The following is a 12,029-nucleotide window of genomic DNA, read 5'->3' as shown; positions in this document are numbered from 1 at the left end:
GAAATCTGGGCTCCTTGTGACCTAGTTGTGGTGTATGCTGCCCGTTTGGCTCTGCCGGGCAGGTTTGGAGCTGTGCTGCCTGCAGAATGACAGCGCTGTCTGTGCCCTGCAGCCGCTTCCGTGATAAATATGCCAAGATGCAGATTTACTGCCCTAAAGTTCCAAAAAGAACTGTTGTTTTGGTGCCAACGTTCCTGCGTGTCTGACTTAAGGTGCCTCCAAGGATCAAGCCCTCTAAAAATCATACCCGGCTTTACAATGTCACACGCAAAGCCATCATAATTGTTAATTATATTTGGACCTGTCTTTCTAGGCTTTTGTCCTGCTGGGAATGAGTCCCTGGAGTCAGCGTGCGATTTGAGACTAATTCCCTCAATGTGCCTGGAGTGTTTTTTTCACCTGTGGCAGTTTTTCCAATGTTGGGAGGGTGCTGTGACCTGATGCTCGTTGAGGTGACGTGTAGGGTGTTGCTCCGGGGTTACTGGTGCCATACGCTTACTCCCCTGCACTGAAGCCCAGCAGTTTGATCCGCGAGCAAGCGGTTTGTCCTTGTTGCTGCCGTTACCCGTGCGAACCAGGCCGGGTGCTGATACTTTGTGCCTTCCCCGGGCTGCGCGGAGAGATCCAGGGCTCGGCAGCCCTGGTTGCCCCCAGGAAGGAGAAGCGTGCACCGTGGTGAGCCTCTCCCCTGGGCCTGTCACTTCTGCAAACATCACTCTGCCCAGCTCTTTTAGCTTATTTTTAAAAGAAAAGCAAATCCAAGCCAGGCAGTCTGATCTCCAATAACCAAGTACTGCTAAGATGCGGCTTGGGGATTGCATTTCCTATCCAGTTTCAGCTGGAGAAAGGCAATTGTCTTTTCATCTGTTAATGGGAGGCTTCAGTGGAGCAATTTTATTTCAGACTTAAAGAGGAGTCGGTGGAGGGAGGAGCAGGTCACTAGTGAATGGATTATGTTTGATCACTTCTCTCAGACCTGGCTTTAAAAAGTTCGAGGTTTTTCTTCCCATCTCCCCAGATCTGCCGTCTGTCCTCAGCATCTGTTACGGAGTAATGTCTTTTGATGTGTGTGGGGGAATATAAAAAATGGAACCAGAGCCTGTCATATTTATTTATATTACCAGGTCCCAGGGAAAGCACTTGCTCCTTTCAGCATGCCTGCAGCGTAGGAAGGGTTTAAAAGCTTCAGCCTGGAATGCGGAGGGGCCATCAAACCGTGCTGATGAATAAATGATTAAAACCAGAGTCATGCCGAGCACAAACAGTTTGGGGTTATAACAAACATGAGATGAAGCCACCAAGGGCCCAATTTCCCTTTGAAGAGAAGAATGTTTCTCTCTCATATTGCTCGCGAAGCATCCGCGGCTCAGTCCTTGGGAGAGCAGAGCTCCCCTTGATGCTCTCACGTCGTGCCCGTCTGCCTTTGTTGGAGATAAACCGATGTCAAACGTGTGTGTAGAGTTACCGGAGCTTTCTGTGCTCGGCGTTAGGTGCAGGGTCTCGCCACACGAGGATCAGGCTCTGAAAATTGCAGGCAGCCCTTTTTTCCTTGCCGGTGCTGCTCCCCGCGTGGCAGCAATCGATGCGAAACACAAAACCATCTCCCCTATTAAAAGGGGAGTAAAGGGCTGATTTAACCTTATGTTAAGGGTATTGTTACCTCTGAAAAGGTTTAAAAAAATTCAATAGCAACTGAAAATGATACAATAATTTTATAGAAGAGAGGAGCTTCTATTGCATCTGTCAATAGAAGCAGCGGCATGGGCTGTCTGTTATCCCTTTGAGGTCTGATCAGAAAATCCATGCCAATATTTGTTTTCTTTTCAGCTTTTAGGTTTTTTTGCCTGCATCTCTTCTGGCTGCGTTTGGAAGTCCTGTATCAGGCAAAGTTTTGCAAGATTTAGCATGCAAGTGGTTGTTAACACCTTCTCTTCTTTTTTCGTTGCATTAGAAGATGTCCAAATGTTGGTAGAGTTGGTGTTTTCTGTCTAGTTTCTGACATTGTGCATCTCCCACTGAAGGTGAGGCTTCTGTAAAGGAAAAAAGTTACTGCCTTTTTCTCCTCTGTGCTTGCACCTCTTCCTTCAGGTGACCTGGAGGCTGGTTGGGAAGGTTGCTGGATGGAATGAGCATCTCTTGGAGCAGCTCTCGTGTTCCTCCGTCCTCTGTTGCCATCTGTGTGCTGGAAGAAATACATGGGAAAAATCTTATAGCTATTTCTCACTCGAGTTGTTTTGTACTTGCTGGTTTAATTTTCTCCTCTTTTTTAATTTTTTATTTACTGGTAGCAAAATCCCACTGGCCAGCCCATGGAATTGCCCAGATATGCTTTTGTGCAGTGGGAGGGAAAGAAAATCAGGAATGTTGGGCTGACAGGAAGGCTCTTGGGAACAGGAGGTCTCTCGGTTCTTTGCTGGCTGGAGCAGCCCTGGGCTTCTGCTGCTGTTATCACTGATAGGAAGCTGTTCCCACTCTTGCTTTCTTGCAGTTAGAAGCTTTTTATTTCTAACCCTTGTTTATCCTAAAGGGAATCTTGGTCCATCCCTGAACACCTTCCTTGGGAAGGCTGCTGCTTCCATTGTGTCTGACACTGTGTTTACTTCCAGAATCCTTGTTTTTCTTTTAAAAGCGCTTGGAGTCCTGAGGTGTCAGGTGAGCAGCATAAACTGAAATGACGTGCTGCCGATACCCTGTGCATGCGTGATTGATGTGGTGACGGTGACACGTGGGCTGACAGAGGGGGAGATGGATTGTGCTGCTCTGAGCACGGCAGCGATGGAGGATGCCGGGTGCTGAAAGGGGAAGCCGGGCTCTTTCCACGAGCCTTATTAAGCCCCAGGATTGTTTAATTAGTCCCAGGTAACAAGACTTTCCCAGATTCTTCTCTCAAACCCTGAAGTTATAGGTACAAACCAGAAATAGCTGTTACAGCTGGTTGGGTGGTGACAAACCCTCCGGACAGCTCGGGTGCTGCAGAGAGCTTGGGTTTGCCAGCTTTGTACCGCGGCTCGGTGCTGATAAAACACGGGGGTAGGATAGAGACTTGGCTGAGCAGGAGCAGAGCAGGTGGAGATGTTTGGCTGTTCAGCAGGTCACCCCGGCAGCTGGTGGCACAAATCCAAAGGCAGCTGCTTATCCTCAGGAAAGGGGCTGTTGCGGGGGCGAGTCAGGCTGACACAAAAAAGCCACTCCCTTGGCTGGTGTGAGGATAGGGAGGATTTTATCTGGAGCAGGAGCTGAGCAGGACTGCAGGGACAGGGAACTCTGGAGTACAAGAGAGATCTGCTATGTTTTGGAGAGATGGTTTTGTTGTTTTTCAAATCTAAATCCATGTGAAAATAACTCTGCTGTATGGCCAGACAGGAAGTCTGCCTGCACTCCCCACAGCTGCTCCGGACTTGTGGAGGAAAAGAGAATTTGAAACAAAAAAAAATCACACAGCAAGGATCCAGCAGCTCTGAGCATCTGCCTCCCTTCAATACTCTTGGCATGGTCCTGATCCCCGCTTGCCATCACATCTCACACCGGGCTGCCAGAGCAGGTCCGTGTATCCAGCCCTGCCTTTGGAGAGGCCCTTCTCCATCCTGTGGCTCCAAGGGGGAAGATATTGGGGGGACTGGAGAGAAAAAGAGCTTTGGGGGGAGCTGGGAGGAGTATGGTAGGGGGTAGTTGCTCCTAAATGCAATTTTGCCTATTCCGGCTTGTTTTAGGGTGTTGTGCGGGTAGATGGGGTTTCTGCAAGGCCAACGTTCCCTCTCTGGGCATGTCACCCATCAGTCCAGGCGAGTCGTGTTCTTCCTCTGCTTTTCCTGATACCAAGGGGATCTTGCAGCTCCTGATGTGTCCGGGGGGTTTCCACCTCCTGCATTTGTCTCACCCTGTTGAGCACCATCTCTGAGCTGGGAAGCAGTGTGAGCTCCCGTCTGTTCATTGGGATGGTGCCTTTGTTGGATGTGTCCTGCTCTATTAAGAATAACAATATGGTGGTGGTGGGTTTGTTTGTTGTGGTTTTGCTGTTTGGTTTTTTTTATTTTATTTTTGGGAGCTGATTGTTCTGAAGCAGCGGAGTGAGAGGTGTAGGGGGAGGCGGCACTGGCGCAGTGAAGTAGAAAGTAATGAAATGGAGCCCGAGCAAACAGGACGGAGGGGAAGGGGCAGAGTGACAGCATGAAGGAGAATCACTTGTTCACCTTCCATCAATTCCTGCTTTTTCTCGCCGTCTCACGTGTCTGTGTGCAGCTGAGCGTGCGCGGGCAGGGAGGGGAGAGGCGGCACGCGGTGTCAGGAGCTGTTAGGAAATACATTTGTCAACACCGGGGCAGGGACTAGAGCGAGAGGAAGAGGCGACCGTCACCGTAGCTTTTTATTTATTGATGGCTTTGGATTGTTCCTGTCTTGAGAAGAGTTTACCTAGGGGGAAGAGTGGCAAGGTGTAGGAGGAGTGGGCACAATCACAATATTTATGGCTCATACCCTTTGCTAACTGCTTCCAGGGGAGCTGCTCAGCCACGAGAGCAGCCGGGAGTCGCTTGGTCTTCATCCTCCCCCAGCAGAGCTGGTTCTCCTGGAATTTGCCCCCATTTGTGGTTCCCACAGGTTGGGTTGCAACTGAAGAATGTCTGTCCCTCAGGGACCATTCCTCTTGGGAAGAGTGCAGTTGGTGAACCTGCCCTCCTGTTTGGTTGGTTTTTTAAGCTGTGTTTTACCTGTGGTTTCTGCTGGCTGGTCTGAGCTCACTGGGGACGTGTCTGCACCCGCTCACCAGAAGATGATCGTTTCCATTGTGGTGGAGTCTCACTCCCAGTTCAAGCGTGTGATATCTCTCTTCCCAGCCCTGCCATCCAGCTTAAAAGCATTTCTCCTTCAAAGGCTGGAGTCTGTGGGCTCCTACCTGTGTATCTTTGGCTGTGGCTTAGTGTCTTTCCAAAGAAGAGCTCCCATGCTTTGAAAAGCTGGAGGCTTTGTGTAGCCTCTGAAGAGCTGTACATGATAAGGGAATTAACTGATTCTGCCACAAGCTTATGTCTTCAGGAGCAAGTTATTTGCTGTAACATGACAGTACTAAAAATGCATTTTCCATCATCTTGTGCTCATTGAGAGTGAAAGCAGGTGGGTTATCCCCAGCTGAGATTAGCTGAATATTGTGCTTTGGGCAATAAGGGGCATGATGAGGGTTAGGAGCTGGTGTTCTGGGCTTGGATGAGCTGTGCACAACGGGCTTCCAGTTTGTGCTTTCCAGGAACCTTTGGCAGCAGAGGCTGGACTGTTTGTGACTGGGATTGCTTTGCTTTGGGCCAGTCTGTTGCACTCCTGCCCCTCAGGTTCCCCTCACACCGTTCGCAGGAGCAGCTGGGGGGGTCACTGCCCCAGGAAGCGTTTGCAAGGCCGTCGCTTGGGAACCTGTTTGTGAAGCTGAGTGATTGGCATTGACAGCGCTGGTGATTGCTTCCCTCTACGCTTCACATTGAGGTGTATTTTTATACATGTTTGTTCCTTTCCTTTCTAGGTTTGGAAGAAGCTCCTAAGCACCCAAGCTCCCCGTATTAGTGTCTTCATGGCAGTGCCCACCATCTATGCCAAGCTGATCGAGTATTACGACAAGCATTTTTCTCAGCCGCAAGTCCAGGATTTCGTGCGTGCCTTTTGCCAGGAAAACATCAGGTGGGTGAGTGATACCCCTGTGGGCAGGGGCTGCTGGCAGCTGGCTGTCCCCACCATGGATCTACTGAGGTTTCTTTTCACCATCGCCTCTTGATGGTTGTGCTTTAGTGTCTCTTCGACAGAACCAAGGTGACATTGTTTAATTGTGAGCCACTCTTGCATGGTAAAGCCAGAAGGGGACTGCATGCTTGTTATAGGTGTCACCCTACATAACACAAGGCTAAGGGCATTGTCCTGCAACCTAAGCTTGTACTACAGGATCTCTTCTAGGACGCTGTGCCATCTTAACTTAAACCGCAGTCAGACAATCTTCTGTATGTCATGAACATCCTTGGTATTGGTTAAAAAGCTTTTGGGGCTTCTGTCTTAAGGTTTTACATGGGAGCTGGCTTTATGTAACCCTGTGTTAGACTGTGAATTGCCTGGAGCGAAGGTGATCTTGCGTACTTTCTTATCTTGGGTTTCCTTGTGCCAGGTTAATGGTGTCAGGCTCAGCAGCCCTGCCCGTACCTGTCCTGGAGAAGTGGAAGAGCATCACAGGGCACACATTGCTGGAGAGGTATGGGATGACCGAGATTGGGATGGCACTTTCTAACCCTTTGCATGGAGTCCGTGTCCCAGGTAGGAGTCTCGTGAGTGTGGACGCTGCTTGGAGGCGTTTGGCTCTGAAGTATTCTGGGTTTTTTTTTTTTTCTCCTCACAGAGAGTGTACATCTAATCACCATTCTGTCCAGGAGGCACAGTCCATGTTGATGCTTTATTATGTCCAGAGTTTTAGTTCAAGCGTGGTGGTGGGACTGCATCTTCAGCTCCTGCTCTGTGAAGTTGTGTTTGTGTCTAGTGTTGACACAGGATTCTTCACGCAGCAGTTCATGTCCAACCGATCTGTGCTGAATATTTAAAACAGGATGTCTGCTCACTCTTATTTTAGTGCAACTTTTTTAACTCTTCAGGAATTAGAAATTGTCACACCTCGTTATACACTCTGTTTCTGTTCTCTCCTTGTTTTCCCTCACTTCTTGTAGCTGCGCTTTGTAACTCCTCTCAGTATCTGTAGTTTATGTAACCTAGAAAGAAATTGATCTGAAACAGTAAAAATATAAATAAAATGCCCCCACCCTCCCTTTGGTTAAAAACATGGCCATCTGTCTGCGGAACAGCCCAGCCCACCACTGATCCACCCTCTCTTCTCCACGTGCATCTGCATGTGCTTGGCACCAGATGCATCATCTTGGTCTTCGGTGTTTTGGGGGGCTGATGTTACCTGGGTGGGGGGCTGTCCTGGGTGTCGTGGCTTCCCCCGGCATCCCAGTCCCACAGGTCACAGAAGCCATGTCCCTGCAGGGATCACACAGGGAGAGGAGAAGCCACAGCTTCACCAGCACTGGCTCCTCCACCCAAGAACAGCTCAGGGGCAGCACAAAATACAAGCTCTGGTTTACTTTCTGCAGAGGAACTGTGGTTATCTCAGCTCAGCCTGTGTTCCCTTCCCCAGAAATCCTGTCCCAGGGAGCAGGAGAGGGAAAACAGGCAGGGAAAAGAGATTCCCACCTGCTCGAGCTCCCCATGAGCACCACACTGCAGGGTGACAGTGCTGTTTGAATGTCCCTGAGACATGGTTACATTTACTTTTCCTTCATCTTCAGGGGAAAAAATGAGTGGAGGCTCCAGAAATTTCCCAGGAGACAAAAGGAGAAAGGACATAAAATAACATGACTGAGAGAGATGTTGGAGGAGGGAATATCCAGAGAAAAGACCTCGGATGGCACTGGTGTTACAGGAGCAGATGCCAGGCAGTGGTGGCCACAGACCTGCACGCTGGCCAAAGCAATAATTAGCTTTACTTTGAAAAAAGGAGTGCTGCAAGCATGGCACTTTGCCCCGTGGGTCAGTCCAGGGATCCTCACACTTGCCAGGGGATTTCTCCTGGAATGAAAGCAGCTCATGTCCTTCTCCAGTCCTGGGGCTTCCCTCGCTTGATGTCAAGTCCTCGGAGCCTACCCATCCTGCCTGTGTCTCCACCGGTGTCCCTGGCAGCATGATGCTGTTCCCCACCCGCAGCATGGGCCTGAAGGGACAGAGGGGCTTTAATTTCCAGAAGAAGAAAAGATGAAAGATTTGAAAGATAAATGTTTGCTTGTATATGGTTAAAACCCTGCTTAAAATGCCTCTGTTTTCACCAACTCTCATTCTAATCCCCCCTGGTGCTGTTACTGTGAAGGGAGATGAATAATTCATGGACAGAGAATGCCTCACTGGGCCTAATCACCACTTTAATTGGAGGTTTAGATCAGAGGCAGCTAATAGCTCCTACAGCGGGAACTCTGTGTATTGTTGACAGTGAGATCGTTGAGTGCCTTATCGTTGGCCTGTTTCAATTCTCCCAGGACGCCACCGCACATAACAGCATCCAGGTCCCCAGATACTGAAGGACACAGACCGCGGGGCCAATTAAATTTATCTGGGAAAGAGCTGACAACTTTTTTAAACAGAGGGGAACCGGTGAAAGAATAACAGTGTCACTCCTTCCTGGCTGATGCCGGCGGAGCTGACACCGCGGGCACGTTGCCAGTGCTTCTGAACGTTCAGGAGTCTGCAAATTGGAGAGAACTGCGAGGGAGTGAGAGGGGAAGGAGCAGGGATTTCTCCCTGGTTTCCCTTTGGACAAAAGGAAACCAGTGCTGAGTGTCAGCCCCCTTCTGATCACCCCGATTGCGATCTGGGTGAAGGACCTTGGGTGCCGTTCTTTTAGGAATGGACTCAACCTTCTGCTTACCTGTTGGACTTGGCACAATGTGTGTCTTGACACTGCAGATGGGCCTGAGAAGCTCTAGTCATTGTCTTTGCACAAATTGTATTAATGCTATCAGGTTTGTGTTGCTCTAATCAGTGGTGTGAGCGTTTCCAGCCTTTACAGGTGTTGATTTCTGAGTTTGTAATTTTTCCTAAAATACCAGAAAGCTTTTTTCACATCAAGTATAAGGGAACAGCTCTCCATGAGGGACTTACTTTGCATTTTGGTTTTACTTTAGCCAAGTAGGAGATAAATTGATGGAACTGCATTTGTAACTGTGACCTGAAGCACTGTATGGGGAACACGTTGCCTGTTCTGTGTGTTCAGATTTGTTTGGCAGTGCTGTGCTGATCTTTGGTATTTAATTCTCAAAGACTGAGAGTGGAAGTGGGCACTAAGGATTTAGTTCTGCTGCCCATGCATCAGTCCCTTAGATTTCTGCACCGTGGTCAGCAGCTTGCATAGAGGGGAGAAGCATCTTCTAGGAGGACACCCAGCTGATGTGGGTTTGATTTGAGGGGCTCCAGCAATGGCAAATCTGTGAGAGGCTGTGGCAGCTCATTGCTCTGGTCCCTGTTGCTCCATGAGCGTTGCCAGACTGTGTGGTGTCTGCTCTGTCCCTCGCTCTGGCTTGCAGGCATGAGGCATTTGTCATCCTGGAGAAAATGTTCCTGGAGAAGACTAGAAGGTGGCTTCAAGCAAGCTTGATGTGCTCAAAAAAACCTCAAAAAGCAAGTTGCAAGTCACGGAAAGCACACATTTGGCATGTTTTCCATGGCTCGTACTTGATTTTTGAGTTCTAGAGTCTACCGTGGCAGGTACCAGGCTATTTAAAATACAGAAATACCTCAACATGGCACTTTCGGTGACTTCTCCCTCCTCACCCTGCTGAGTCCTCTTCTCCAACTCCCACCAGCGTCTGGTCATGAGATGAGGTGCTTGTGGTAGAGAAGGACCTGGCTGTGTGTTGGCTGACCTGAAAGCCAAAGGCAATTTCACGTTGAACAGACACACATCATGGAACTGCCACGTCACTTTCTGTTTGTTTCTTTCCAGATTTGCTAATTGTTCGGGTAGTTTTGCTGCAATAAAATCTCACTCCCTCATAGCCCATCTGCTCTCAGCAGATCCTGCGGGGATGCCATAAATCTGGGCTAGGACGACATATCGATTTCCATGGCAACTGACCAATGTAGCAAACAAAATCATGATGTCACAGATCTCAGATCTCCAGGGCTTGAGCAGGAAAATAAGACCAGAAGAGAGAAAATGCCGCTTGAACCTTGAAAATGCCTGAAATACAGACAAGAGAAGGACAGCACTGAGCTCCAGGTCCTGCACACCCTGCTCTGAGGACTTCCAGTGTTGAGCTAATCCTAGCAGGGCTCAAAAGCATCATCAACCAGAGCCTCTTCAGGGGAAAAAAACGATCATGTGTTAAATAAAGAGTCCACTTACTGGTGTAAGCTCAGACCTGTTCAGTCCTCCTGAGCCACAGGTTGCTCTGCGCTCACATCCCTCTCAGGGGATGAACGTCACAGACATCATCTTGTACCGAGAGGCGTCTCGTGCTGTTGAGATGCAGAATGAAACCTGCTGAGCCAACAGATGCCAACAGCTCCTGGTTGCTGCTGAGCCTAGAGCCTCTGTCAGCCAGAGTCTGCAGGAACAAAGCACAAAGCTGCCCTTTTGCTGGGCACTTGGGTGCTCACCAAGAACATGCACTAAGCCAGGGGATGGGGATGCTGCAGGTTGGGGAGCTCTGGGTCACAGAACCATCTTGGAGCTTAATAGCAGTTGTTGGTGACACCATGTCAGGTTCCCTGGCTTTGAAAATTGAAACCTGTGGAAGAACTGTGTGGTTTTGATCTCTGCTTTTCTCCTGTGATGTTTTATATACAGCTTATTGATGTCTTATAAAACTGAGCTAATCCCTTGCCATGCTCGCAGTTAAGCCTTTGCCTTCTCTGTCAGGTCCAGGCTATAGAGGAGCAGTGAGCCACTATAGTAATCATTGTGTTCTTTCTTTTCACATCTCTCTGTAGCTTTTACGGTGTTTTTTTTTCTTAAAAAAAAAAAAAGACAGCTTCATTACTGAGCTATGAAGCTGTGCTGATGTCTTCAAAGACTGGCCAAGAGAGACTGTTCAAGGCTGAAGACACATTTGTTTTCTGAGGCATTTCCAACATTGCCTGCTCAGCAAACGTGGCGCATTGCACTGCAGTGACATTTGCATGCAGACATACGATGTGATCGAGGCCTTCCCGAAGGGTAGCCCCCCTGCTAGGAAGTTCTTTAGTGCCAGCACAGTCTGTAGATGCTGTTGATAGATGAGCAACTGCTTTTTCGCATCCTTGATGTTGGTGGTTCCCAGAAGGTCTGTCCACTCGTTCAGTGTTGTTTTCCTTTGCAGGTTCTGTGGGCACCCCGCTCCCGGGGGTGAAGGTGTGCATTGCCTCTGAGACTTTGAAGAACGGTGGTCGCTCCTACACCATCCACGCTCAGGGAGATGAAGACAATACACAGGTAGTGCTTAGCTGTGGTCACCTTGACCCATGAAAAGTTCCCTCCTCCCCAGCCCTTTGAAACCTTAAGGGTTGATAATATAACCTGGAGTAACTTGCTCTGCTGTTATTCCTAGGAACTCAATGGTGATATGTAGAGTTTTTCTTATATTCCTTATGGCTTATTGTAGCCATGGTACTTTATGGACTGTAGAAGTGTTGTCCTTGCTGCATAGATGAGCAAAATCTGACAGAGATCACCCCACCCCCCTGCATGGGGGTGGGAGGTGAAGACTGTGGTATAAGGGCTGTAAGCTGTGGGATAAGATGGTATTGTGTCTGCTGAGGCTTTTGATGCCCCAGAGGAAGGTGGTGGCTTAAGCAGCACCTGGCCTTTGAAAGCCAGGAGAAAAAGGTGAAGTTTACTGCGGGAGGTGAGAATGAGGCATTGAAGGGAATTCAGATGGACCCTGGTGTAGTCTAAAGAGTCACTGAATAGTCAAAGAAAGAATGAGCGTTGGAAAAATCTAGAAATGGGGTCTGTAAATATTCCACTGGGTTTGATCAGGAATTTAGCAGTTAGAATTGGAACTCCTGGGGGTTGCATTTATTTCGAAACAGTGCAGGGGGAAACCTGTCAGGTTTCCATGGAAGTCCAGCTCCCAGCCGGTGTCTGCAGCAGCAGTTCTGCTCTTGGAAGTCCAATATCCTCGATGGTGAAGCGGTTGGGCCCCTTTCCCCTGAGCTGCCCCGTGTTGTGGTGCTGTGTGTTCCAGCCCAAAGTCCAGGCTGTCCTCTGCCTCAGTCCCTTTCTGTCCCCGCAGAAACAATTACCTAGGGTCTGCATTCCTGCCACGTCTCCTTCGCACCCTCATTGCGGTGCAGTTCACGTCGCCAGCAGCAGATCAATAGCCAGGTGATGTACGGGCTCGAGTGAGCGGATAGATACTGCGTGTGAGGGAGAAATTGTGCGCCGGGGGCTGGGAGACAGGCAGGCGTGAGATCCAGCCTGAAATAGGTGGCTTCGCTCGTTCCTCTGGGGAAACAGCTTCTCATCTCACCATGTACAC

The 12,029-nt window shown here is 49.2% G+C and overlaps 1 protein-coding gene across 8 annotated transcripts in view; it reads left to right on the top strand.

The window, feature by feature from the left end:
- Positions 1-12,029, top strand: part of ACSF3 (acyl-CoA synthetase family member 3) — a 60,305-nt gene that overhangs the window by 9,894 nt on the left and 38,382 nt on the right. For all 8 annotated transcript variants that reach the window (XM_065848499.2, XM_071814547.1, XM_065848497.2 and 5 more), the window contains exons 5-7: positions 5,507-5,661; positions 6,137-6,282; positions 10,869-10,981. In XM_065848499.2, coding sequence (XP_065704571.1) covers positions 5,507-5,661; positions 6,137-6,282; positions 10,869-10,981 — 414 coding nt within the window. The remainder of the gene's footprint in view (positions 1-5,506; positions 5,662-6,136; positions 6,283-10,868; positions 10,982-12,029) is intronic.

Source organism: Patagioenas fasciata, chromosome 13, assembly GCF_037038585.1.
Source record: "Patagioenas fasciata isolate bPatFas1 chromosome 13, bPatFas1.hap1, whole genome shotgun sequence".
Lineage (NCBI taxonomy): Eukaryota > Metazoa > Chordata > Aves > Columbiformes > Columbidae > Patagioenas > Patagioenas fasciata.
The sequence above is the reverse complement of the archived record's forward strand: the minus strand, read 5'-3'. Positions and strand labels throughout refer to the sequence as shown.